Genomic DNA, 26,000 nt, shown 5'->3' on the forward strand with positions numbered 1-26,000 from the left:
TGCTTTTTGTGTGGAATAAAAGTGTTGTTAGGAAGGTCTAAAAGAACATTTTGATTTTCAATGATTGATGTTTGGCTAGCTTTTGGCTTTGTAAAACGAAACATTATGGTTAGTTTTTGTGGCATGAATAGTTTTTTTAAATTCTTTTACTTATGAAAGGCTTTCTCATTGTCAAACTACTGCCGGTGATGATGCTTTGCAGTCCAGATGATGGTTTGCTGTTTATTTAAACTGTACAAAAAAAATAATAATATATGTTGGATTTTTCATTGTTTAGATTTAGTTAACCAAATACTGATGAACACCTTCCCTGAGGCAAGCAATTGGTTGAATTAAAGTAGTAATTTTGCCCCCTACCACTGACCTTCTCTGAGGGTATCACCCGTCAAAGTTAGTGTAGTGATTTTGGCACCCAACACTGAACAGCACATTCCCTGAGGCAAGAACATGTGTTAGTTAGAATAGTACATTTCCTCCCCTGCACTGACCAGTACCTTCCCTGAGGCAAGCACCCTGTATAGTTAGAATAGTTATTTGCCCCCCACCAGTGACCAGCATCTTCCCTGAGACCAGCACCCTGCGGAGTTAGACTAGTACTTTTGCCCCCCACCAGTGACTATCAAATTACCTGAGGCAAGCACACAGGGGATTTAGAATAGTAAATGTGCTCCCTTACATTGACCAGCACCTTCCCTGAAGCAATACAAAGAACAGAAATTGAGACTGCGGTGGTGGCGATCGCATCATAATTAGGCATGCGGGCGTTCTCCATTCCGAAAGGATGTCTGCTATCCTAATGAGGCCCTACATTTTTACCCATGCACTGACAAGCACCTTCTATGAGGGAAGCACTCTGTGGAGTTAGAATAGTAATGTTGACCCCCACCAGTGACCAGCACCTTCCCTCAGGCAGGAACCCTCCGGAGTTTGAACAGTAAATTTACCCCTCACTTCTGACCACCACGTTCCTGAGGTAAGCAGCCTGCGGAGTTATTGTAGTAATTTTGCCCTATTTAACACTGGAAATATATAAGTTGTTGTAATGCAAACAATTTACAGTGTACTTACAGAAGAATTTCTGTTGAAATGTATTTCAGTTTTCATTGTTGTATATCTATGGTCCAAGTCTGCAAATGTTTTAAAAATGTAAATGTAATTTTTAAGTTTGGCTTTTTTACATTTAGGTGCCGATTCCAATCCTGTAAAACCCGGGTACGAATGGTCGTATGGAGCGTATTCTCCGTACGACTCGTACCCGGGAAATCCACCATACAAACCAGCAAGTACGATTCGTACAGAAATACAATTTCCATACGAATTGTAAAAAACTAAGGGTGGCTAAAAAATACCCACAATTCTGATCAGGGACATCGTGCACGTGATGTCCGTTTTACGGACCAGCAAGTACGATTCGTGCCTACGTCACTCCGCACGGCTCATTTTTTACGGCAGCCAAAAACTCCTGGGAAATTGAGTACGACGCGATTAAGGAGCACCGGTACGCGACGGACAGCCATGGACCACATCCTACGTGTCATCCTGGCCCTCCTAGCCTACGACCTGGTGCACCGAACCCAACGCACACGCCGCAGAAGGTGAGAACAACACCCATGGGTCAAGGGGGGGTGAGGGGCAAGAAACATACTCCCTACACAAATTAAAACATACAATATGGAGGACATACATTACCTCCAGGGTCTGGTCACTTCGGGGGGGGCGTGTCCACCAATCCCTGCGTACCGCAACAACGAAAGTGGACTTGTGGTACGGACCATACCCACGCCCTCAGAGCATGGGTACGGTCCGTACCACCATTGTAGGGGTGACATAGGGGTACGCGTGGTACGGACCGTACCCACGCTCTGAGGGCGTGGGTAGGTCCGTACCACCATTGTAGTGGTGACATAGGGGTACACGTGGTACGGACCGTACCCATGCTCTGAGGGCATGGGTACGGTCTGTATCACCATTGTAGTGGTGACGTAGGGGTACGCGTGGTACAGACCGTACCCACGCCCTCAGAGCGTGGGTACGGTCCGTACCACCATTGTAGTGGTGACGTAGGGGTACGCGTGGTACGGACCGTACCACGATTGTAGTGGTGATGTAGGGGTACGCGTGGTACGGACCGTACCCACGCCCTCAGAGCGTGGGTACAGTCCGTACCACCATTGTAGTGGTGACGTAGGGGTACGCGTGGTACGGTCCGTACCACGCGTACCCCTACGGCACCACAACAATTGTGGTACAGACCGTACCCACGCCCTCAGAGCGTGGGCACGGTCCGTACCACGCGTACCCCTACGTCACCACTACAATGGTGGTATGGACCGTACCCATGCCCTCAGAGCGTGGGTACGGTCCGTACCACGCGTACCCCTACGTCACCACTACAGTCATGTCAATGCCTACTAAACTAAGAGAGCCAAAGAGAACACACACTGTCACGCACATCCCAGGACTGATAGGAATGTACAGGTGCTGGGACAGCCACCAAGATGTTGTCTCTCATGGAAGGAATAGGGTGGAGTTCCCACAGATACAATGCCCACAATTGTGAGTCAGGTGCCCAAATACCCTGCAGAACAAGAACCATATGTGTGCTAGGCTGGGATTAAACACATGCATAGTCCGGAAAAGGGAGAATTTCTCCATGAAGGCATGGCAACATACTCAATACACAATGCAGCCGGAGGCATTGCTGAGCAGGCATGGCCATAGTTCAAGGGATCCGTCACCAACAAAGGGAATGTATACACAGGTCAGCACAACAATTGTGCAACTCTCTGCAGGGAAGATGTCATGTGCCACGGAGGAAGGGACACTCCTTGGTACAATGTATGAAAAAACAAATAACACACACGACCAAAGATCCTTTGCAGAGACCTTGTGATGGCACGCAGATCCCATGGTCCACCTCATGACCATCAGACTCGAACCTTTGCCAGAAACATAACACATTACCACAACCCCAATTCCTGGAGCATCAGCACCAACATCAATACCTGAAATGCAATAGTGTTCAAAGTAAAAAGAAAATGCTTTAATCAGCATAAAAATTATTTTTTTCAAGAACACTATATACAAAGGCCAATGGCCAGTCCAGAATAGAAGTCCTTGGGGGGACACATGGGCACGCGTCTCCTCTAGCTTGCCTGCACAGTGGAACCCTCAGGTTCGTCGACTGGGGGGGGCATCATGTGGGGAAGGACCAGGCACTGCAGGGACAGGAGGTGTAAGGGTAGGTGTGGTGGGTGCAGGGCCGGACGCCTCCGCCACAGGGGGTGGGGCAGCACCAAAGGTGGAGGTGAGCTTGGCGCTGCACACTTCTGCCAGGGCGTCCAGAGTATCCCCTGCACCGGAAGAAACCACAGGCACAAAGGAGAGGGGGGGGTCGGAGGGATGGGGTGCAGCACTACTGGGGGAGGGGGTGGACATGCGGGGGACTCAACTCCCCTACCCGGGGAGTGCCTTGCCCGTTTGCGGGCTGGTGACACAGTGGGGCTGAGGCCCAGCACAGACATGTAGCTCTCCTTGTCTGACTGTGTGGCAGGGGAGCCAAGGGGAGTGCTTTTGGAGGGACTGGGTAGTGAGGCATGCAGACTCAGACTGTGGCTGCGTGTATGTCTGTGTGCCCCAGACCCAGTGGGTGTGCCTTTATCCCCCTGAGTGTGCGTGCCAGGAGGTGTGTGCTTGCCCTTACGTGGTGGTGTGCTGCCTGTGTCTGGTGGGGTGCGAGCTTGGGAATGTCTGGGTGTGCATGGGACAGGCATGGGAGTGGGAAGTGTGGATGGGGCTGGGTAAGGGGGGACGAAGCACTGCAGGAGACTCACTGCTGCCGTTAGTGAAGAGTCCATGGACCTCAGCAACAGCAGTTGGTCAGACATCGCTGCTGACATGCCCTCCATGAACGACACCATCTGTGTCAGCAGTCTGGTGTGGCCATGGAGGACATTCAGCATTGATGTCTGGCCAACCTGCAACTGCCACTGAATGTCCACAGACTCTGCAGTGAGGACAGCAGGGGTCACAGGGGCAGGGGGTGCGGTGCCTGGCACGAAGGAGACATGATGGTGCCCTGCAGGGACAGAAGGGACCGGAGCAACTGGGAGGGCGGTGATGGGAATGGAGGAGGCGGGGATAGATGTTGTGCTGCTGCCAGGTGTTGTGTAGCAGCCTCCGCCCCCTCGATGAGTTCAGCCTCTGACCCGTCAGCGTCGTAGTCTGTCTCGCCACCAGACAGGTCCTCCACCTGACTCCCCTCGCCCTCCGTGCCACTTGCTCCCGCAGACTCGCCAGCACTGGTGGCACCAGTGCTGGATCCCTCCTCCAGGTCCGTGCAGGTGTCTCCCTCGGTTTCCTCTGATGATGCTGTGGGCAAGGTGAAGATACAGAAAATAATCAGTCACCTGTATACATCTGACACATGAGTCAAAACAAAATAGGTCACAGTGCATATCAGGCAATGCATCATGAGTAACATCTAGATTACTCCGCACATATGTAAGTCCTGTACTCCCCAGTTGGTTGACCCACCATGCCACTTGGAAACAAGGAAAAATAGGACACAACAGCCAAAAACTTGATTTAGAAATATACTGAGAAGCTAGTGTCTGGGAACAGTTGAGCACAGCAATACTATGAAGGCATGCCACCTCTTGTTTACTGTGAAAGAAACAGTATTGGTGCACCCAAGGCTAAATAACAGACCTCAATGCTGAAGGTGTCCCCACACTCAGAGACCTGTAAGTACTTTGGAAACCCAAACGAAATACGTTGTTATCCCTTGGGAATCACACCACTTTACACAATCTACATGTTTAGAAGGTGTGAATGTGCCACTTTGTGAACAGAACACACATGTGCCTGTATAAAAGAAGTCACACAAGGAGGTGCACACAAAACTACATTTACACAGTCATTGTATGAGCTGGCAGCCTTATTCAAAGAAGCCACTGTTAGAAAGAAATGGGGTTTCAGTAAGTACATATACATGGGACCACGGTGGTCTGGATGACTTGACACTCGTAAGTTGGTATCAGCAACAACCAAGGACTTACCCAAATGCCACCACACTGTGGGTCCATGGATATGTGTAATCTGAAAAATAGTCTTATTCGAACTGTGCGTTTCTTGAAAATGTGCCAGCGTGTTCCCTGAAAGTGTACAGGTGGTTTCTTGTGCACTTCCTTGGGAGACATCTGACATTCAGGCACATTATTGTCCTTGCAACCAATCAATGAGAGAGGGGACTAGGAGCGAATGAAAAAGGTCCTGTACCAGTGCTCCTGAAAGTTATATAATTATTCCATGTAAGGTTATACAGTTCCTATATAAAGAGAAAAGGATAGCAATAGCCCATGTATCGGCTATAGAGAGTAAGGTGTGTCTCCAAGGTCAAAGTGAGTGTGTAGAGTGAGGAGAGGGTACTCCTTGTTGTGATACTGAGTGCCCTCACACACCCTTGCGGATGTTTAGCATCATCATTGGGCACAATTGCTCCTCGTGGGGGTGGCGCTGCAGTCCCTCACGGGCCCTTGATTAGGGGCTCTCTGTTGGAGTTCTTTTAGGAGTTGCCGCATTTGTGAGTGTGGGTGTGTGGGTCAGAGTGTGCTAGTGAGTGCAGGTATTAAAATTGAGACAGGGTCCAAAAATAATTTAATTGGGAGGTCCCTGGTTCAAATTAAAAAATTGGCGGGGATGGAGATGCACGATAGTGCTTATTATGAGAGGGGAAACTAAACAAAATAATGTCCCACTTCTCTCAACCCGTATGGTGTGATAACAAAAAGTGCTATAAGAAGAGTTAGGTCAACATGTTTCGCGCTTTAAGATGGTCCCTATTGGATCAAGGAGCGCTTCGTCAGGACCAAAAGAAGAAAGTTTACAAGGGTGGGTTCGGGAGGAAACAACCCGTAATCCCATCCGTTACCTAGGTCTGGTACGCTTGACAATTCGTGTTCAGAATCCGTTATTATACGAAATTCATGTTCTCAGCCTAAGGGGAGACATAACAAGGAAAAAAGGGGGGGGGGAGGAAAAAAGATAGAGGTAGTATTATATCAAGATTATTGATATTGCTCTGCCACGAGTGCACTGGAAGTGCTATAGTGCCCAGTGCATGAGGGCCCACCGAATGTTATACAGTGGTCATGCTGCTGAGGTGGCCGGGAAACCACCTAATAGGAATGGGCAAGTTGCCCATGGTTGAGAGTGCTCAAAGGGAAGAATAGCGACACACGAGGTGAAGAGATAACATTGAAATACGCCCCTGAAATAGTGCTAAATAAGTGCCGGTGTGCATCAATCTCGTTAAGAGCGAAAGTGCGATGCTGCGGCGCCCGGGCCTTACCTGGTACAAGGGGAGGATCTGGTTCTAATAACCAGGATAAAGGCTCAGGTCTTAAAAGGTGGTACGCGTGCAAGGCTGTGGAGGAGATACCTGTGAGAGCCTGGTGCGGGGTGACCTAGCTGTTGAGTGCAGGGATCGAATGGTAACACTATGAAATACACCCCTAAGTAGCTATGTAAGTGCCCGTATGCAACCAACTGGGTAAGAAGATTGGTGCATGGCGACGGCGTCTGAGCATCACCAGGATGTAAGGAGTGGGTCCGCTGACAACGAGCAAGTAAGAGCTCAGGTTTTATGGAGTGAAGAGTAAGCCGTCCGTATATAATGGCTGTGGAGGAACTGCCGGTGGGGTGCGGGTGCGGAAGGACCAGGCTGCTAAGTGCACGGATCGTGGATCAAGCAGTGAGGTCAAAAATACAATAATATGTCAAAATAACAAAACATAAAGCGCGGGCGCAAGCCTACCCCCTCCTATTCAGTGGTGGGCTCCGTCAGCGTGAGCCGCGTGGTAAGGCTGCAAAAAGTAAAAAGTAAACTCGGTAAGTAAGCAGAGTTGGTACCTGGATGAAGGCAACTGCTGGGGCGTCCCGGGTAGCTGGTGCTCATACTTACATCGTCGTTAGCCTTACGGAGCGGGAAGACCTACCCGTGCGGTGGTTCAGCCGGTAACATCGGTGTGTGCTGGCCAAAGGTAAATATAGTATTTCCGGGTAGGCGCGTCTCCCTGGCTGTTGACGTCACGACGTCCAGCGCTACGGAACGGACTACTCGTGGGCGGTTCGCCGGGTGCTCTGATAGTGACTGCCGCGGCCATATTGGATGGGTAATAGACGGCCCGGTTGAACATAAGTATTAACGGAGGGTGCGAGGAGGGAGGGGCCCCTTCCTCCAAGTTCCTGCCGCTGCGCTAGACAGGATAAAATCCGAGGGATGTTAAAACCGGACTTAGAGTTATAATGTCCACAAACGGACTTAGAAGTACTCATCCCACAGATGGTAAACAGAATATGAACTCTAGCACGGACCACAGGTCACGGATGTCCCCGTGTTGATCCTGTGTGTGTGGACATGTTGTTTGGGTAAAAAAACAAAGGGGGAGTGAGAGGGGGATGAAGGAGAAAACCGCGCTGTTCTCTAGGTGTGTGGAGTATGAGTATGTGAGAGGACTTCTCTTCTAATTGTATGGGGAACTAAAGCCCATCTTGTCCATTAATGTCATGATCATGGGTGGATGACTCTGCCGATTGAAACAGTCATGTAGATAATGTGAGCCCATGCTCACCGGTACAGCGATAGACATTCAACATCATATTCATGATGCTTGATCTCGTAGATTGTCGAGTGGTGGTGCTCAATGATATGTTAGCTAAGATCATCTCATGATTGTTCTAACGAGATAATTCCACCCAGGGGATGTCATCATTCAATCCCCCATTATTACTTTTCAATTTAAACACCCATCGTTGTTCCTGCCTGAACAGTGTGGCTGCTGACCATGTGGGATTGGATTCAATGATGGTCCATCGCAAACTTTCAGGGGGGTGATTCTTTTCTAGAAAGTGGCTTTGTAGTTTGGTAGCTGTGCGTCTGCACCGAATCGTGCTCTTATGCTCACCGATTCGTGTTTTGATTGGTCTCATAGTCATGCCAATGTATCTTGAGCCACAGGGGCAGGTAATCATATATACACAGTTTTTCGTATTGCAGTTGGTGTGATGTAATTGCTTCCATGGTTTCGCAAGTCCCAGGTCAATTTCCTTGGTGGCGCTGGTCAGTGGGCATACTGTACAGGACCCACATGGATAGTGGCCAGTTACCGGGGGAAGGTTCCACAGAGTTGGTTGGATTTTAATCGTATTCTTAGGGTGTGTGTGAACTAGTATGTCTCTTAGATTTTGTGTCCTCTTGAAAGCAAAGAGGGGTTTTGGGCCTGGTTGAAACTCCCCAGTCTCCAAGATCTTCCAATGCTTCTTAATTATCCTCTGAATTTTGTTGGAATTCGGGGTAAAAGATGTTACACATGTTAGTGTCTCTGAGATGGTTTTTTCTTTGGTTTCCAGTAGAGCTTCTCTATGGTTGTTTCTGGCTCTTTTCCGTGCTTGTTTTATAATTTTCTTTGGGTACTTTCTTTGCGTCAAGTTCTCTGTAAGGGTGTCTGCCTCTTTTTCAAATTCCAGAATGGTATTACAATTGCGGCGCAAGCGGAGGAATTGCCCAACCGGTAGGTTATTTCTTGGAGCCTTAAGATGGTGACTCTGGAATAGGAGTAAACTATTCCTGTCCGTGGGTTTTTTATAGTTAGTGGTCATCAGACAACCTTCTTTTAGGGATATCAGTAGGTCCAGAAATGGTATTGATTCTGAAGACTGTGTGCCTACAAATTTAAGGTAAGGATTGAGTGTGTTCACCCATGTGAAGAAGGTTTGACATGTTTCTTCGTCCCCTTTCCAGAAGATGATAATGTCATCGATATATCTGCGCCATAACATGATGTTGTTCTTATATCGGTTGGTTTCTGTCAAGATGTGTTCCTCTTCAAAATGTGCCATGTATAGGCAGGCCAGACTCGGCGCAAAGGTGCTCCCCATACTGGTGCCCTGTGTTTGGTGATAGAGGTTTTTTTCAAAAGCAAAAAAGTTCTCCTTAAGTGCTATTGTCGCACAGTCACAGATGAAGGTGACCGGAGTTGGTGATGTCCATGGGTCGATGTTCCGAAGGGCCTGTTCAAGGACCGCCAGTGTGGCATCTTGGGGAATGTTAGTGTATAACGCTTCCACGTCTAAGGTCACCAAGAGGTTGATAGATTCCGGTGTAGTAAAACCCTCAATGAGGTTGAGCACCTCAGTGGTGTCTCTCAGGTACGTCGGGGTCTCAGTTACCAGGGGGCGTAGAAACACATCACAGAACTTGCTCAGGGGTTCCAGCAGGGAATTAATCCCGGACACAATCGGTCTACCAGGTGGAGGGGAGACTCCCTTGTGAATCTTCGGGAGACAATAGAAATATGGTATATGTGGCTTGTTGTTCAAAAGGAATAGAGCCTCCTCCTTAGTAATCCATCCCTCTGCCTCTGCTTCAGATGTCAAATGTTGTATCATGGTGGAGAGGCGTGTAGTAGGGTCTTCATTGATGGATTCATAGTACCTTGTATTAGATAACTGTCGTAGGCATTCCTCATCATAGACATCTTTGTCCTGGACGACAATGGCGCCTCCCTTGTCGTCGGGTTTTAATATGATGGTATCATCCTCTGTCAGGTGTCTGAGGAGTGATCTTTCTTTTCTCTTCTCTGTTCGAAGCAAGAACACAAGACCTTAGTGGTCAACTTATCCTCAAGGCTTCTTACTGAAGATGAGAACGCACTACTGGAAAAGGGCCTGGGATTTGTCCCTACACCGAAGGAAGACGACTTCACCCTGCAACAAGAACTACATCAGTTTTTTCGGAAAGTCCGCCTAAGAGCCTTCTTCCAAGACAAACCGGAGACCCCATCGATCGGGTCGGGCTTGAGGAATAAATCCAAATTTACCCCCACATCAGCCATGACCTTAAATGAAGTACTAACATTTGAACAAGCTGTCTTGAAGGAGATAAACAACATCGTCCCTACTCGCCCGTTTGACAACCTCTCGAGAAAAGAAAGATCACTCCTCAGACACCTGACAGAGGATGATACCATCATATTAAAACCCGCAGACAAGGGAGGCGCCATTGTCGTCCAGGACAAAGATGTCTATGATGAGGAATGCCTACGACAGTTATCTAATACAAGGTACTATGAATCCATCAATGAAGACCCTACTACACGCCTCTCCACCATGATACAACATTTGACATCTGAAGCAGAGGCAGAGGGATGGATTACTAAGGAGGAGGCTCTATTCCTTTTGAACAACAAGCCACATATACCATATTTCTATTGTCTCCCGAAGATTCACAAGGGAGTCTCCCCTCCACCTGGTAGACCGATTGTGTCCGGGATTAATTCCCTGCTGGAACCCCTGAGCAAGTTCTGTGATGTGTTTCTACGCCCCCTGGTAACTGAGACCCCGACGTACCTGAGAGACACCACTGAGGTGCTCAACCTCATTGAGGGTTTTACTACACCGGAATCTATCAACCTCTTGGTGACCTTAGACGTGGAAGCGTTATACACTAACATTCCCCAAGATGCCACACTGGCGGTCCTTGAACAGGCCCTTCGGAACATCGACCCATGGACATCACCAACTCCGGTCACCTTCATCTGTGACTGTGCGACAATAGCACTTAAGGAGAACTTTTTTGCTTTTGAAAAAAACCTCTATCACCAAACACAGGGCACCAGTATGGGGAGCACCTTTGCGCCGAGTCTGGCCTGCCTATACATGGCACATTTTGAAGAGGAACACATCTTGACAGAAACCAACCCATATAAGAACAACATCATGTTATGGCGCAGAGATATTGATGACATTATCATCTTCTGGAAAGGGGACGAAGAAACATGTCAAACCTTCTTCACATGGGTGAACACACTCAATCCTTACCTTAAATTTGTAGGCACACAGTCTTCAGAATCAATACCATTCCTATTCCAGAGTCACCATCCTAAGGCTCTAAGAAATAACCTACCGGTTGGGCAATTCCTCCGCTTGCGCCGCAATTGTAATACCATTCTGGAATTTGAAAAAGAGGCAGACACCCTTACAGAGAACTTGACGCAAAGAAAGTACCCAAAGAAAATTATAAAACAAGCACGGAAAAGAGCCAGAAACAACCATAGAGAAGCTCTACTGGAAACCAAAGAAAAAACCATCTCAGAGACACTAACATGTGTAACATCTTTTACCCCGAATTCCAACAAAATTCAGAGGATAATTAAGAAGCATTGGAAGATCTTGGAGACTGGGGAGTTTCAACCAGGCCCAAAACCCCGCTTTGCTTTCAAGAGGACACAAAATCTAAGAGACATACTAGTTCACACACGCCCTAAGAATACGATTAAAATCCAACCAACTCTGTGGAACCTTCCCCCAGTAACTGGCCACTATCCATGTGGGTCCTGTACAGTATGTCCACTGACCAGCGCCACCAAGGAAATTGACCTGGGACTTGCGAAACCATGGAAGCAATTACATCACACCAACTGCAATACGAAAAACTGTGTATATATGATTACCTGCCCCTGTGGCTCAAGATACATTGGCATGACTATGAGACCAATCAAAACACGAATCGGTGAGCATAAGAGCACGATTCGGTGCAGACGCACAGCTACCAAACTACAAAGCCACTTTCTAGAAAAGAATCACCCCCCTGAAAGTTTGCGATGGACCATCATTGAATCCAATCCCACATGGTCAGCAGCCACACTGTTCAGGCAGGAACAACGATGGGTGTTTAAATTGAAAAGTAATAATGGGGGATTGAATGATGACATCCCCTGGGTGGAATTATCTCGTTAGAACAATCATGAGATGATCTTAGCTAACATATCATTGAGCACCACCACTCGACAATCTACGAGATCAAGCATCATGAATATGATGTTGAATGTCTATCGCTGTACCGGTGAGCATGGGCTCACATTATCTACATGACTGTTTCAATCGGCAGAGTCATCCACCCATGATCATGACATTAATGGACAAGATGGGCTTTAGTTCCCCATACAATTAGAAGAGAAGTCCTCTCACATACTCATACTCCACACACCTAGAGAACAGCGCGGTTTTCTCCTTCATCCCCCTCTCACTCCCCCTTTGTTTTTTTACCCAAACAACATGTCCACACACACAGGATCAACACGGGGACATCCGTGACCTGTGGTCCGTGCTAGAGTTCATATTCTGTTTACCATCTGTGGGATGAGTACTTCTAAGTCCGTTTGTGGACATTATAACTCTGAGTCCGGTTTTAACATCCCTCGGATTTTATCCTGTCTAGCGCAGCGGCAGGAACTTGGAGGAAGGGGCCCCTCCCTCCTCGCACCCTCCGTTAATACTTATGTTCGACCCGGCCGTCTATTACCCATCCAATATGGCCGCGGCAGTCACTATCAGAGCACCCGGCGAACCGCCCACGAGTAGTCCGTTCCGTAGCGCTGGACGTCGTGACGTCAACAGCCAGGGAGACGCGCCTACCCGGAAATACTATATTTACCTTTGGCCAGCACACACCGATGTTACCGGCTGAACCACCGCACGGGTAGGTCTTCCCGCTCCGTAAGGCTAACGACGATGTAAGTATGAGCACCAGCTACCCGGGACGCCCCAGCAGTTGCCTTCATCCAGGTACCAACTCTGCTTACTTACCGAGTTTACTTTTTACTTTTTGCAGCCTTACCACGCGGCTCACGCTGACGGAGCCCACCACTGAATAGGAGGGGGTAGGCTTGCGCCCGCGCTTTATGTTTTGTTATTTTTACATATTATTGTATTTTTGACCTCACTGCTTGATCCACGATCCGTGCACTTAGCAGCCTGGTCCTTCCGCACCCGCACCCCACCGGCAGTTCCTCCACAGCCATTATATACGGACGGCTTACTCTTCACTCCATAAAACCTGAGCTCTTACTTGCTCGTTGTCAGCGGACCCACTCCTTACATCCTGGTGATGCTCAGACGCCGTCGCCATGCACCAATCTTCTTACCCAGTTGGTTGCATACGGGCACTTACATAGCTACTTAGGGGTGTATTTCATAGTGTTACCATTCGATCCCTGCACTCAACAGCTAGGTCACCCCGCACCAGGCTCTCACAGGTATCTCCTCCACAGCCTTGCACGCGTACCACCTTTTAAGACCTGAGCCTTTATCCTGGTTATTAGAACCAGATCCTCCCCTTGTTACCAGGTAAGGCAGCATCGCACTTTCGCTCATAACGAGATTGATGCACACCGGCACTTATTTAGCACTATTTCAGGGGCGTATTTCAATGTTATCTCTTCACCTCGTGTGTCGCTATTCTTCCCTTTGAGCACTCTCAACCATGGGCAACTTGCCCATTCCTATTAGGTGGTTTCCCGGCCACCTCAGCAGCATGACCACTGTATAACATTCGGTGGGCCCTCATGCACTGGGCACTATAGCACTTCCAGTGCACTCGTGGCAGAGCAATATCAATAATCTTGATATAATACTACCTCTATCTTTTTTCCTCCCCCCCCCCTTTTTTCCTTGTTATGTCTCCCCTTAGGCTGAGAACATGAATTTCGTATAATAACGGATTCTGAACACGAATTGTCAAGCGTACCAGACCTAGGTAACGGATGGGATTACGGGTTGTCTCTTCCCGAACCCACCCTTGTAAACTTTCTTCTTTTGGTCTTGACGAAGCGCTCCTGGATCCAATAGGGACCATCTTAAAGCGCGAAACATGTTGACCTAACTTTTCTTATAGCACTTTTTGTTATCACACCATACGGGTTGAGAGAAGTGGGACATTATTTTGTTTAGTTTCCCCTCTCATAATAAGCACTATCGTGCATCTCCATCCCCGCCAATTTTTTAATTTGAACCAGGGACCTCCCAATTAAATTATTTTTGGACCCTGTCTCAATTTTAATACCTGCACTCACTAGCACACTCTGACCCACACACCCACACTCACAAATGCGGCAACTCCTAAAAGAACTCCAACAGAGAGCCCCTAATCAAGGGCCCGTGAGGGACTGCAGCGCCACCCCCACGAGGAGCAATTGTGCCCAATGATGATGCTAAACATCCGCAAGGGTGTGTGAGGGCACTCAGTATCACAACAAGGAGTACCCTCTCCTCACTCTACACACTCACTTTGACCTTGGAGACACACCTTACTCTCTATAGCCGATACATGGGCTATTGCTATCCTTTTCTCTTTATATAGGAACATTATTGTCCTTCACAGCAAAACATCAAAGTCAAGCAGCGAAAACATGAAGACATGTTGACAAGTGTAGTGAGTGCCAAGGTACAAGACTTTTTGACTAACAACTTGAATCATGCCACCTGTCACATGACCATCTGTACCATGATGACACAGTTGGCAACACATCTGACCCACTGCCTGTCATGTGGAGTGGCACACATGTCCAAACACAGGACAATGCATAAGCTAATGGGCCTGCAATTGTGTTGGAATAAGGCACACCTGCACTGAGGAGAATGTCCACACAGATGTCAGCACACAAAGACAAAACTACGTAGCATCTGGACCACACACTGGTGCCAAAAATGGATGAGCAGGAATCATGTATTTACACTTTTGACACATGCAAAGCACAAACATTAAACCCTGCACAACATCACTGGGTCACTGCATGTTGAGTGTCTGTCCAGACAATTATCACACATAGGTCAGACCTGGCAAGGAGACATAAGGTTTGGACATGTAGGCCTCACCCGCACAAACCCCCCATACCTGAGACAATGTGATTGAGACAGATCAAGAAGTGACACCTCTTAATCGGGGTTTACAAAAATGTGCATCAAGAATTCCCAAATGTACTCCACATCACCTCGTGAGGCTGCCAACACATATTTGTGACAAACAACCATCAACAGATAGTTGTAAATAGACACACAGGCACTGCCCAGTGTGAGTATGCACAAGCCAAATGGGGTCACCCTGTCCAATGGACACATGTAGCACACTTTAGATAAATACAAATGAGGCCAGGGAACAATGCCACAGAGGCCAACCTATGCTGAACACACAGAGAATGGGCACAGTGTTGGATGAAACACATGATTACGAGACAAGGGTGTCTCAGGGGACTGTAGTGGACACACTGCTCCATGGACCTGGAATGATGTGACTGTAACATGAGCAACCGTCCTGGCACTATGCACATCTCCCACTCATGCACATCATGTCTAAGGCCACAACATCGGTCATGCATGCTGCAAGTCTGTTGATTTGAAACCTCACACTCCTATTTTGAGACTCAGCATCACTGCCAACAAATATGGACCCCCAAATGAACAAACAGGACAGGGCACAGGCAAGGTACCGACACATGTCACAGACCACCCCCTCACATGATGCAGAAAGCAATGTGCACTTGGATTAACTGGCAGCCTAGATGACCATGTGCAATAGTGATTACACACAGACCAGGGAACACATGTCAAGGAGGGGAAGGGAGGAAGAAAAGCAACGGTTGACTTGGGGGAACAGGATATGCACTGCACATATAAACCCTGGCAGTGTATCCAGGCAACTGAGCACTTCCAAAAGCTGGTGACACACAACAAACACACATGTACCTACCACCTCCTTGCTGCTGTCTCTCTTGTAACTGCATATCCATGTCAGGGAAGACCACCGCCAGGACACGCCTCATCTGGTGGGTCAGGCATCGGCGCCCGCCGTGGGGGCGTGGAGGTGAGTCCCCCAGCAGGACCCGGGCGATCCTCCGGGTCCAGCACCGGATGTCCTGCCACCGTTTTCGGACTTGGGCTAGGCGCCGATTGCGACCCTCCACCCATATCACAGCCCTGATGGCCCACGTCCAGATCTCCCCCTTCTCATAGGCAGTTAACTGTGAGGATGACAAAGTGAGACAACATCACTACACCTGCTCCATGTCAGAGAGACACACATTTGAACATCTTTGATATGTTGAACAGGGCATAGGATGCTGCCAAGGAATAGCATCTTTGTCATATGGACATCGGCCTCTGTGGAAGCCCCAATGCACTACATGGCATTGAAAGTACACAGGTGGCATGAGGGGTGCAACACACTCCATGATCATGGCACACACTGTGCATCACAAGCAACACCAGGCTGATGGACAGCACCTCCAAGCAGTTACATGCCCCAGGCCACTGACACAACCTCAGCAGAGTACACAGACACACACTGGCACAGATCAATCACATGCCATTTGCAACAGCGGATACAAACCTCACTCTGCACATGTGCCACTTGTCTGTGGGGTGTCACAGGTGTGGGGCTAGCTCAGCAAGTCAGACACACAGCACGACTTACTTCTCACATCAGATGGGTAGAGCTGTTGCCTCCTCCATGCAGCTGTGGTGCAACACTTCACATAGACACTCACCCACATGACAAGGAACATTCACACACATCAATGTCCAGGGGGCGTATACATCACTTGGACACTCTCACCACAGCTCCACTCAACTCACACACATCTGTGGGTACAGTCACCTGTCACACCGGTGGGACCACTGAATCACCTCAGGACTATAGACAAAAAATGCCACACAGGATTAGCCAGGCTGAATGTGTCATGCACTATGCAGTGAATGTCACAGTAAGCACAATGCAAGTGAGGAGTGCACACATGAACTACATCCTGCTCTGCATGGGTGACATAAGCCATTCCCCCCTGGGACCCACTCTAAACAACATTGCATGTCTGTCACACCTGGACACAATGCCAGAAGTGACAGTCACAAAAAAGGTGCACAGTCAAAGGTAGTAGAGTCAGCACTCACCTGCTCCCCTGGTCTCCCATACAGGCTGGTGTACTGTGGGAGGATGACATCCAACAATGCCTCATTCTCCTCCTGGGTGAATGGCTGGGCCCTCTCCACAGACCTTGACATGGTGCCAGAGGAAGCACAGACAGCAGCAGTGTTGTCAACAGGAAAGTTGTGCAGGCAAGTGCCCTCTCATGGGTTCTGGCTGACTTATATTTGTCTTGCTGAGGGGCATTCATTTGGAGGAGTACATAGTGATTGGTCAGATTCATTCGCATCTTACGTTTACTCCAATCCCTTTCCACATACACCAGTGACAGCATTTGCATCGTTCAAATTTTGAGCATCATGTCAAGTCAACAACCACTTTGCAACATTGTATTTTGTGGCCAACTGACTTTTCCAGGACACCTGATGGAAAAATTTGAACTGAAAACTCTGTATCCATGACAACCAGCATACATTTAGTGCCTAAAACTTGTCCCTTATGTGTCCCCTATGTAATTTTCAAATCCACACACAGGTACGGTGCGTTTCACACGTACCCCTACGGCACCAGTTGCACAGTGCGTTTGACACGTACGTGTACGCACTGGTAGTACACGTACGGGTACGTGTACTACCAGTGCCTACATGTATGGGTACTACCAGTGCCTACACGTATGTGTACGCACTGGTAGTACACGTACGTGTATGCACTGGTAGTACACGTACCCGTATGTGTACTACCAGTGCGTACACGTACGTGTACTACCAGTGCCTACACGTACGGGTACCACCAGTGCCTACACGTATGTGTACGCACTGGTAGTACACGTACATGTACGCACTGGTAGTACACGTACCCGTACATGTACTACCAGTGCCTACACGTACGTGTACTACCAGTGCCTACACGTATGGGTACGCACTGGTAGTACACATACCCGTACGTATACTACCAGTGCCTACACGTACGTGTATGCATTGGTAGTACATGTACGTGTACGCACTTGTAGTACACGTACCCGTACGTGTACTACCAGTGCCTACACGTACGTGTACTACCAGTGCCTACATGTACGGGTACTACCAGTAACTACACGTACGTGTATGCACTGGTAGTACCCGTACGTGTAGGCACTGGTAGTACACATACATGTAGGCACTGGTAGTACACGTACGTGTGTACGGTCCATACCACGCGTACTCCTACGGCCACACAACTCTAATGATACGGACCGTACACACACCCTCAGAGCGTGTGTACGGTACGTTTCACACGCTTACACTGTTGATAGAATGCGCACACGAAAGGAATGGAGGTCTCAGACATGCACAAGGATGTACATCAAGTCATTGTCATTGCTGTCCTACATGTGCAGGGCCTAGGTGTGTCAGGCAGTGATATTGCAAATGTCTCCTCATGTATTTGCACAATTGATGTGTGATGACCTGTGTACACATGTCATGTGTGATGGGGCACTATGTGGCACACTTCCCCTTCACACTTTGCAAATGTGTGCATGTAGTACAAACGTGTCAAGCACAGCATCACTGGTATGGCACAGTCACCACCACCCGCAACTGTCCCCTGATGCCAGGCACAGGGACGCTAACAATTGACATTTAACGACCAGCGTGGACTGATGTGACTGTCATGTGTGTGTCATGTGTTCCCATGAGCTTGCTGTTGGTGTTCCGTCAACTGCATCTGCTGTAGCTGCATCCAACATGTGTCTGTGTGTAGATGGGCATGGCACACATCTACGCACACCATGCCACATGTGGATTTCCACATAACGTGTGTCTGTATGCATCGAACATGATATTTTGACATGAGGACATATCTGCGTCGTCTCAATGTCTGTGTTTTCTGTTTTCACGTGTACCCCTTCATCGCAATGTGTTTGATCTGTACATTTGACATTCCATGTGATCTGTGTGTCTAGCTTGCCGTCAGCTGTCTGTATGAGATGACATCCTTCAAATGCAGATATGTGGATGTATGTCACTCTTGCGATGTCTCTGGCTGTTCACTGACACTGTCCCACAGCTCTAACACAATCCAATGGTCCAGCACCCAAAATACAATTCAAATATTAAACATTATTATGACACAAGTAATTGTCAAAAGATTATCTTTCCATAAAAAAACATGAACTTTCAGCAGAGTTGTTTTTTTCTTCAATCCTTTATTCAGAAATTTCTTTCAAACATGTTAAAACAGACCATAGCCAACGCGTTTCATCCTCGCGGACTTCTTCAGGGCTATAAACAATACATATATATTTATAAAATTAATATACATTATTTACAAAAAATTATTTTTATAATACACTTTATACGCTACAAACAGTCATTACAGCTTGTTAAATAAAATAAGCAAACCATGTTGTTTCAAGTTTCTTAATTCTTTCTAACACAGCAATAATTCAACAATTCTTTTAACATGTAAAAATAAGGCAAAAGGCTTCTAATATGGTTCCTTCTTTTTCCCATTTCTATTCATCTTATATAGGATCTTGATCACTCTGCTGATTTCAATGTTAAAAAGGAACAGTTTTATACTATATTCCTAAGGCATATCATTTATTTACATTTCTGTATATTTTTTACATAAATATTTTTACATGAATATTTTTAGTCCTACTGGAGCATCACAAAACCTTTAGCCATTAATACAGTAATATCAATTCCATATCGCTTACCATTAGTTAGTGACTTTGTTTTTCTGTGGTCTGTGCTCTACCGTTTAAAATTGCAGAATTCTTTCTTTATGGTCTTTTTGTGTACTCTTACGGTATCTATCAAAGAAATCATATTGTTTTTTTGTAGAGCACAACACGTATATGGCTTGAGTGACATATTGTCCAAGATTATTATTAAATTTATGCTATTTTTTCATTGAAATTTGGTAAATTCACTATCCATACCTGAGGGAGAGTTATGGCGATTAGATGCTTCGTATTCTTTATTTCCACAGTTCGTTAAATTATTCAATATCAGCCATCCCTCAATCAGTAGTTATCTATCCATTGAAACAAACAGCATAGAGTGGCATCAGAGTAGCGAATTACAGCTTACTCGCCGAGTTTAAATACCCCGCTAATACTATCAAGATTCAAAACACCTGTACGAACTAAGTCGTCTCGCCCATTTTTCTGCCTAATCTTGGCCGCCATCTTGGAATGGTTAAATCATCGTGAGTTACATGCCTTTTACATCTTTTAGTCGCATAAAAGATTTGAAATTAGACTCAATCATATTTACATAATTGTTTTGTTTGAAACATGTTACGAACTCTAATATTATGAGTATATTTTTAGTTTTAGTATTCCAAATGCGCATATTAACGGCGCTATTTGTTTACCACGGTACGCTATGTAGTATATCCTATGGATAGTCTCATCCTTTGCCCATTACGTGCTGACTGATAAATAAACAAGGGATATGTTATAAATACAAGCTGGCCCCTTGAACCTTAATGATTTGTCCCCAAAATATATTACTAAGAATTACCTGGGAAATAGCGCAATCCCTGGGAGAGGATTAAAACAAAACGACTATAGTCTCTCTCCATGTGGCTTGCAATGTAAATAAAATAATTTTTTAGCTAATAACCTGAGCGCCTTTCCTGAACGCCTTGGACACGATGCAGATCTGATGTTATTAACAACATAACAACGAGAGGTGCATAGGCTTAATGATTTGTCCCAAAATAGATTACTAAGAATTACCTGGGGTATAGCGCAACCCCTGGAAGAGGATTAGAACAAAACGACTATAGTCTCTCTCCATGTGGCTTGCAATGTAAATAAAAGAATCTTTTAGCTAATAACCTGAGCGCCTTTCCTGAACGCCTTGCACACTATGCAGATCGGATGTTATTAACAACATAACATCGAGAGGTGCATAGGCCAATTATATGGTACTGTGATAATTAGATTATTGTATATAATAAAATCTTTTAATGATGCTGGCATAAACGATTTAAAAAAATTCCTATTCAAAGATGGCGGAAATGGAAATATAATAATAGGCGGGACACTAAATTAAAGATCGATTATACACAACAAATCTCCGTCATAATGATAAAATTACATATTGTACGTTTTTAAAAAAAAGTGAAAAAGGGAGAACTAAATAATAGTCATAAGGGAGCATATTGCACTAATACATGTGCATTTCGAAAAACGAGAAAATTCGAAATAAATTAAACCTTCCCATTCCAAAATGGCGGTGTCCACTCCATATATGAGAAGATTCGGAACAAAACTAATAGAACTCTTCCACTATCAAAAGTTGATGTGGAACTTTATACTATCAACAAATGAATATATGGCACTAATATATGTGCATTTATAAAACGAGAAGATTTGAAACATACTAAAACCTTCCCATTCCAAAATGGCGGCACATTTCCTATATAAACAAAAATTCTTCCACTCTAAATTGACGATGTGGAATTATTAAATGATGGGTCACCGTATCATGCTTAGGAAAAGATCTGAAAATTAAACGAATAGGATATACTACATAGCGTACCGTGGTAAACAAATAGCGCCGTTAATATGCGCATTTGGAATACTAAAACTAAAAATATACTCATAATATTAGAGTTCGTAACATGTTTCAAACAAAACAATTATGTAAATATGATTGAGTCTAATTTCAAATCTTTTATGCGACTAAAAGATGTAAAAGGCATGTAACTCACGATGATTTAACCATTCCAAGATGGCGGCCAAGATTAGGCAGAAAAATGGGCGAGACGACTTAGTTCGTACAGGTGTTTTGAATCTTGATAGTATTAGCGGGGTATTTAAACTCTGCGAGTAAGCTGTAATTCGCTACTCTGATGCCACGCGACTATGCCGGCAAACTGAAATTGACAAGTAAGTTTATGGATTTGCAGATGGAATAGTTTGAGCCTAGTGGGGGGCGAATAAGACAGTAGGTAGACTGCCTAAGCTAGTAGTCCCAATATATGTGTGATAAAAAAATAAAAAAGTATGACAATACATTTTAACTTAAAACAAATGTTTAGGTAATAATGAGGAATTTTATATGTACTAGATTGGACCTAATAACAGGATGGAGGGACACCTTAGGAGCTGGCAGCCTTATTATGAGTGTGCTTAATTTATACTCATATAAAAATATGGGATTGGGACCTGAACTTATCTCGTGGTAGATAAATAATTAACATTATCTCTTTGAGAAATTGGTATAAAAGCTGAGTGTATTAGACAAGAAATTTTTCCTTTTTAAATCACTAAGTTCTCTAATACGGTAAAGAGACCTATGTATATTAGATTGTGATGTTTATGGATATGAGTAGGTACATACTCTATGCTGTTTGTTTCAATGGATAGATAACTACTGATTGAGGGATGGCTGATATTGAATAATTTAACGAACTGTGGAAATAAAGAATACGAAGCATCTAATCGCCATAACTCTCCCTCAGGTATGGATAGTGAATTTACCAAATTTCAATGAAAAAATAGCATAAATTTAATAATAATCTTGGACAATATGTCAGTCAAGTCATATACGTGTTGTGCTCTACAAAAAACAATATGATTTCTTTGATAGATACCGTAAGAGTACACAAAAAGACCATAAAGAAAGAATTCTGCAATTTTAAACGGTAGAGCACAGACCACAGAAAAACAAAGTCACTAACTAATGGTAAGCGATATGGAATTGATATTACTGTATTAATGGCTAAAGGTTTTGTGATGCTCCAGTATGACTAAAAATATTCATGTAAAAATATTTATGTAAAAAATATACAGAAATGTAAATAAATTATATGCCTTAGGAATATAGTATAAAACTGTTCCTTTTTAACATTGAATCAGCAGAGTGATCAAGATCCTATATAAGATGAATAGAAATGGGTAAAAGAAGGAACCATATTAGAAGCCTTTTGCCTTATTTTTACATGTTAAAAGAATTGTTGAATTATTGCTGTGTTAGAAAGAATTAAGAAACTTGAAACAACATGGTTTGCTTATTTTATAAAACACGCTGTAATGACTGTTTGTAGCGTATAAAGTGTATTATAAAAATAATTTTTTGTAAATAATGTATATTAATTTTATAAATATATATGTATTGTTTATAGCCCTGAAGAAGTCCGCGAGGATGAAACGCGTTGGCTATGGTCTGTTTTAACATGTTTGAAAGAAATTTCTGAATAAAGGATCGAAGAAAAAACCAACTCTGCTGAAAGTTCATGTTTTTTTATGGAAAGATAATCTTTTGACAATTACTTGTGTCATAATAATGTTTAATATTTGAATTGTATTTTGGGTGCTGGACCATTGGATTGTGTTATGGTTATTTGAAGCATTGAGCTTCAGGAGATTTAGGGGTTTTGGATCTCCGGTCACTAGCACCATATTTATATAAAACTCCACTAGGGATAGGTGCAGTTGTGCTTTGCCCCAAACCCTTTCTTTTTTCGCTTAAATAAACTGTCCCACAGCTCGTTTCAGAGCATGTCATGTAGACTTGACAATCAATGGGTGTAGCTGGCTTTTTGTAGGAGTATCACCTGGCTGGCATACGTGTCCTGGATGTATTGCACGGACCAGACTCTGTATTTAGCAGTTGAGCATGTGCTCAGTTAATTGACATTGATGTTGTTATGTTCTCACTCTTCGTTATTCATTCCAATTTTCTGCAGGGCATCGCCTGTCCCCAGACCAATGCCAGACTTGGGTGCCATGAGGGAACGTGACTGCATACACCATTACAGATTCACCCAACAGTTGATTGAGGACTTGACCGCCAAGCTGGCACCACACCTCCAACCACGACACAGGTATCCTACTGCGCTGACCCCCAAGATGAAGGTAATGGCAGCCCTGCATTTTTTTGCCACAGGTACGTTTCAATTCACCATTGCTGATGTTGGTGGCATGTCACAGACGATGTTCAGCCGTGTCCTGCATGATGTTTTAGCAGCCATGTTGGAGCACCTGGATGAATTCATCCATTTTCCGACTCCTGAGGAGTTGACAGGTGTCAAGGGGGATTTCTATGCCCTGGGAGGGATGCCCCATGTCATTGGGTCCATTGATGGGACACATGTGGCTTTGGTACCACCACAGGCACAGGAGGTCGCCTATCGCAACCGTAAACATTACCTCTCTATAAATGCCCTTGTGGTGTGTCTTGCTAACATGCTGATTTCCCATGTCTGTGCACGTTTTCCAGGGTCAGCACATGATGACTACATCATGAGGCATAGCAGGGTGCCACAAATGACGCTGCGGCTGCATAACGAACGAGCATGTCTTGTTGGTGGGTATACTCTGTTTGTCCTGTGTTTTGCGGTATCTTTGTATCTTATGGCATCTCCTGACCCACTTCTTTACATAGGGGACTCCGGCTATCCCAACATGCCATGGCTGATGACGCCTCTCCGCAACCCAAGATCAGCTGCAGATCACCGTTACAACAATGCACACGGGCAGACCAGGCGAGTGATTGAGAGGACGTTTGGCCTCCTGAAGAGCCGATTCCGGTGCCTTCACAAGACAGGCAGGTCCCTCCCATATGCACCGGCAAAGGTCTGCAAAATCTTCCTTGTGTGCTACATGCTACACAACATGGCAGTGGAGAAGGCAGTACCACTCATCCTGGAGCAGCATGAGCAGGAAAATCCACCCGTGGAGGATGAAGGGCTTGGTCATGAGCCAAGTGAGGAGGAGGAGGAGGATGTCTAGAGCCAGCTCATACGCAACTTCTTCTCATAATGGTGAGTCACTGGGTCTGAGTGTGCACGCTTGGAGCCTTGTGTGGCATGTGTTGCAATGTGTGTGTCTAGCTGACTGTATGCTAAGGGACTTAGATGTGTGTTCTAATGTGTCACTCGAGTGATGATGTCATTCCACTCATTTTAGCTGAGACACTACATTTTCTATTCGCATGGTGACAACATTATTCCTGAAGAGTAAATGACCATGTATGCGGATAACAATCTTTTAGCTGACTTCTTGTGTGTCTGTCATCCACAGGTTCTTGCGCATGTCGTCTGGTTGTGTCATCGTTGGCCTCCTGCTAGTCCTCATTAGTATTGCAACGTGTGCTGAATCAGCGTTCCATGCATGGACATGGGGAAAAGTCATTTTGGGTGAGGATTGCAGCAAGGCATTTTGGGGGTGTTACATGTTTGGAATGTGTGGGGACTGCTCCTGTGCATGTTGGGTTACCATGCATACATGTCGACTCACCATGGAGCACATGACATGTAGCATGACTCCCATGAATTGATAGTCAACCTTCGTGACAGTCATCTGTAATGGTTTGTGGATTCTGATGATGGCATCAATGTGTGTAAAACTTCGCTCAGAAACATACGGGATGCTACGGGTAGACATAGTGTGGGACATCCCCATAAGAGGCTCAATGGGGAATTGCAGCCTCTCCGTGTGCAGCAGGGGGTGTTTGGCTCATCCCCTTAACTTGTGTGCCAGGCCATTTGGATTTACTACATCTGTGTTGTGAAGGGGGTGTCCAGTGTTGGTCCCACATGTTCAGACAAATGACCTGTGAGTCTGTTCATATTGATGCATTTCCCTTAGTGTGAGCCTGAGTAATAAAGGGGTTCCTCACCCTCCAAGATGCCTCATCTCTGTCAATGCAGGTCTCTTGCCACTTTGCATGTGGCATCTCTGGCATAGTTGTCAAAGATTGTGCATATGAGTCTATGTGTAGTTTGGCTACATGCATGCAGTTGTTCATGGGTTAGAATCTCTATTGTGCATGAAGTCCATGGTTGTGTATGTATTTTGGAATGTTGGTACCCACGACGGGCCGTCAACGCCTGCTGAGGGTGTGTCTCCTGTGCGCGGCTCGGCCTTCGGTTTCCTGATCCTGTGTCAGTCATCTTTGGTGATTGTGCATCCATTTTCTCTGGGTGTGCCATGGGTAACCGGACACTCCTTCCTTTACATACACCTGTTGCAGTTGTCCTTTCTGACATCCTTATCTTTGTGTGCTACTTTTGGCATACTTTCCAGGACATGCCGCCTGCTGCTGCGGCCCCTGCAGCATGGGCCCACAAAGTAGTGGGATTCGGCAACACACACGCCTCAAAGATGCTCCTCCCTGCCGCCCTGCACCCATTCATTTGGCTGTCATCATCTTGTCTGTGCCACTGTTGAGGCCACGCGGTGCCAAAGGCAGGACCGTCAGCACATGCAACGTGCACATTGCACTACCCTCATGTCCTT

At 45.9% G+C, this 26,000-nt stretch overlaps 1 protein-coding gene across 1 annotated transcript in view; it reads right to left on the reverse strand.

Annotated features, from left to right (window-relative positions):
* Window positions 1-3,333: 3,333 nt before the first annotated feature.
* The window catches only part of LOC146821159 (uncharacterized), a 43,589-nt gene continuing 20,922 nt past the window's right edge, over window positions 3,334-26,000 (reverse strand). Inside the window, exons 2-3 of the mRNA XM_085612108.1 lie at window positions 15,587-15,857; window positions 3,334-4,371 (exon numbers count right to left, since the gene is read on the reverse strand). Coding sequence (XP_085468234.1) covers window positions 4,028-4,371; window positions 15,587-15,659 — 417 coding nt within the window. The 5' untranslated portion in view covers window positions 15,660-15,857 and the 3' untranslated portion in view covers window positions 3,334-4,027. The remainder of the gene's footprint in view (window positions 4,372-15,586; window positions 15,858-26,000) is intronic.

This window comes from Triturus cristatus, chromosome 6, assembly GCF_964204655.1.
Source record: "Triturus cristatus chromosome 6, aTriCri1.1, whole genome shotgun sequence".
NCBI lineage: Eukaryota > Metazoa > Chordata > Amphibia > Caudata > Salamandridae > Triturus > Triturus cristatus.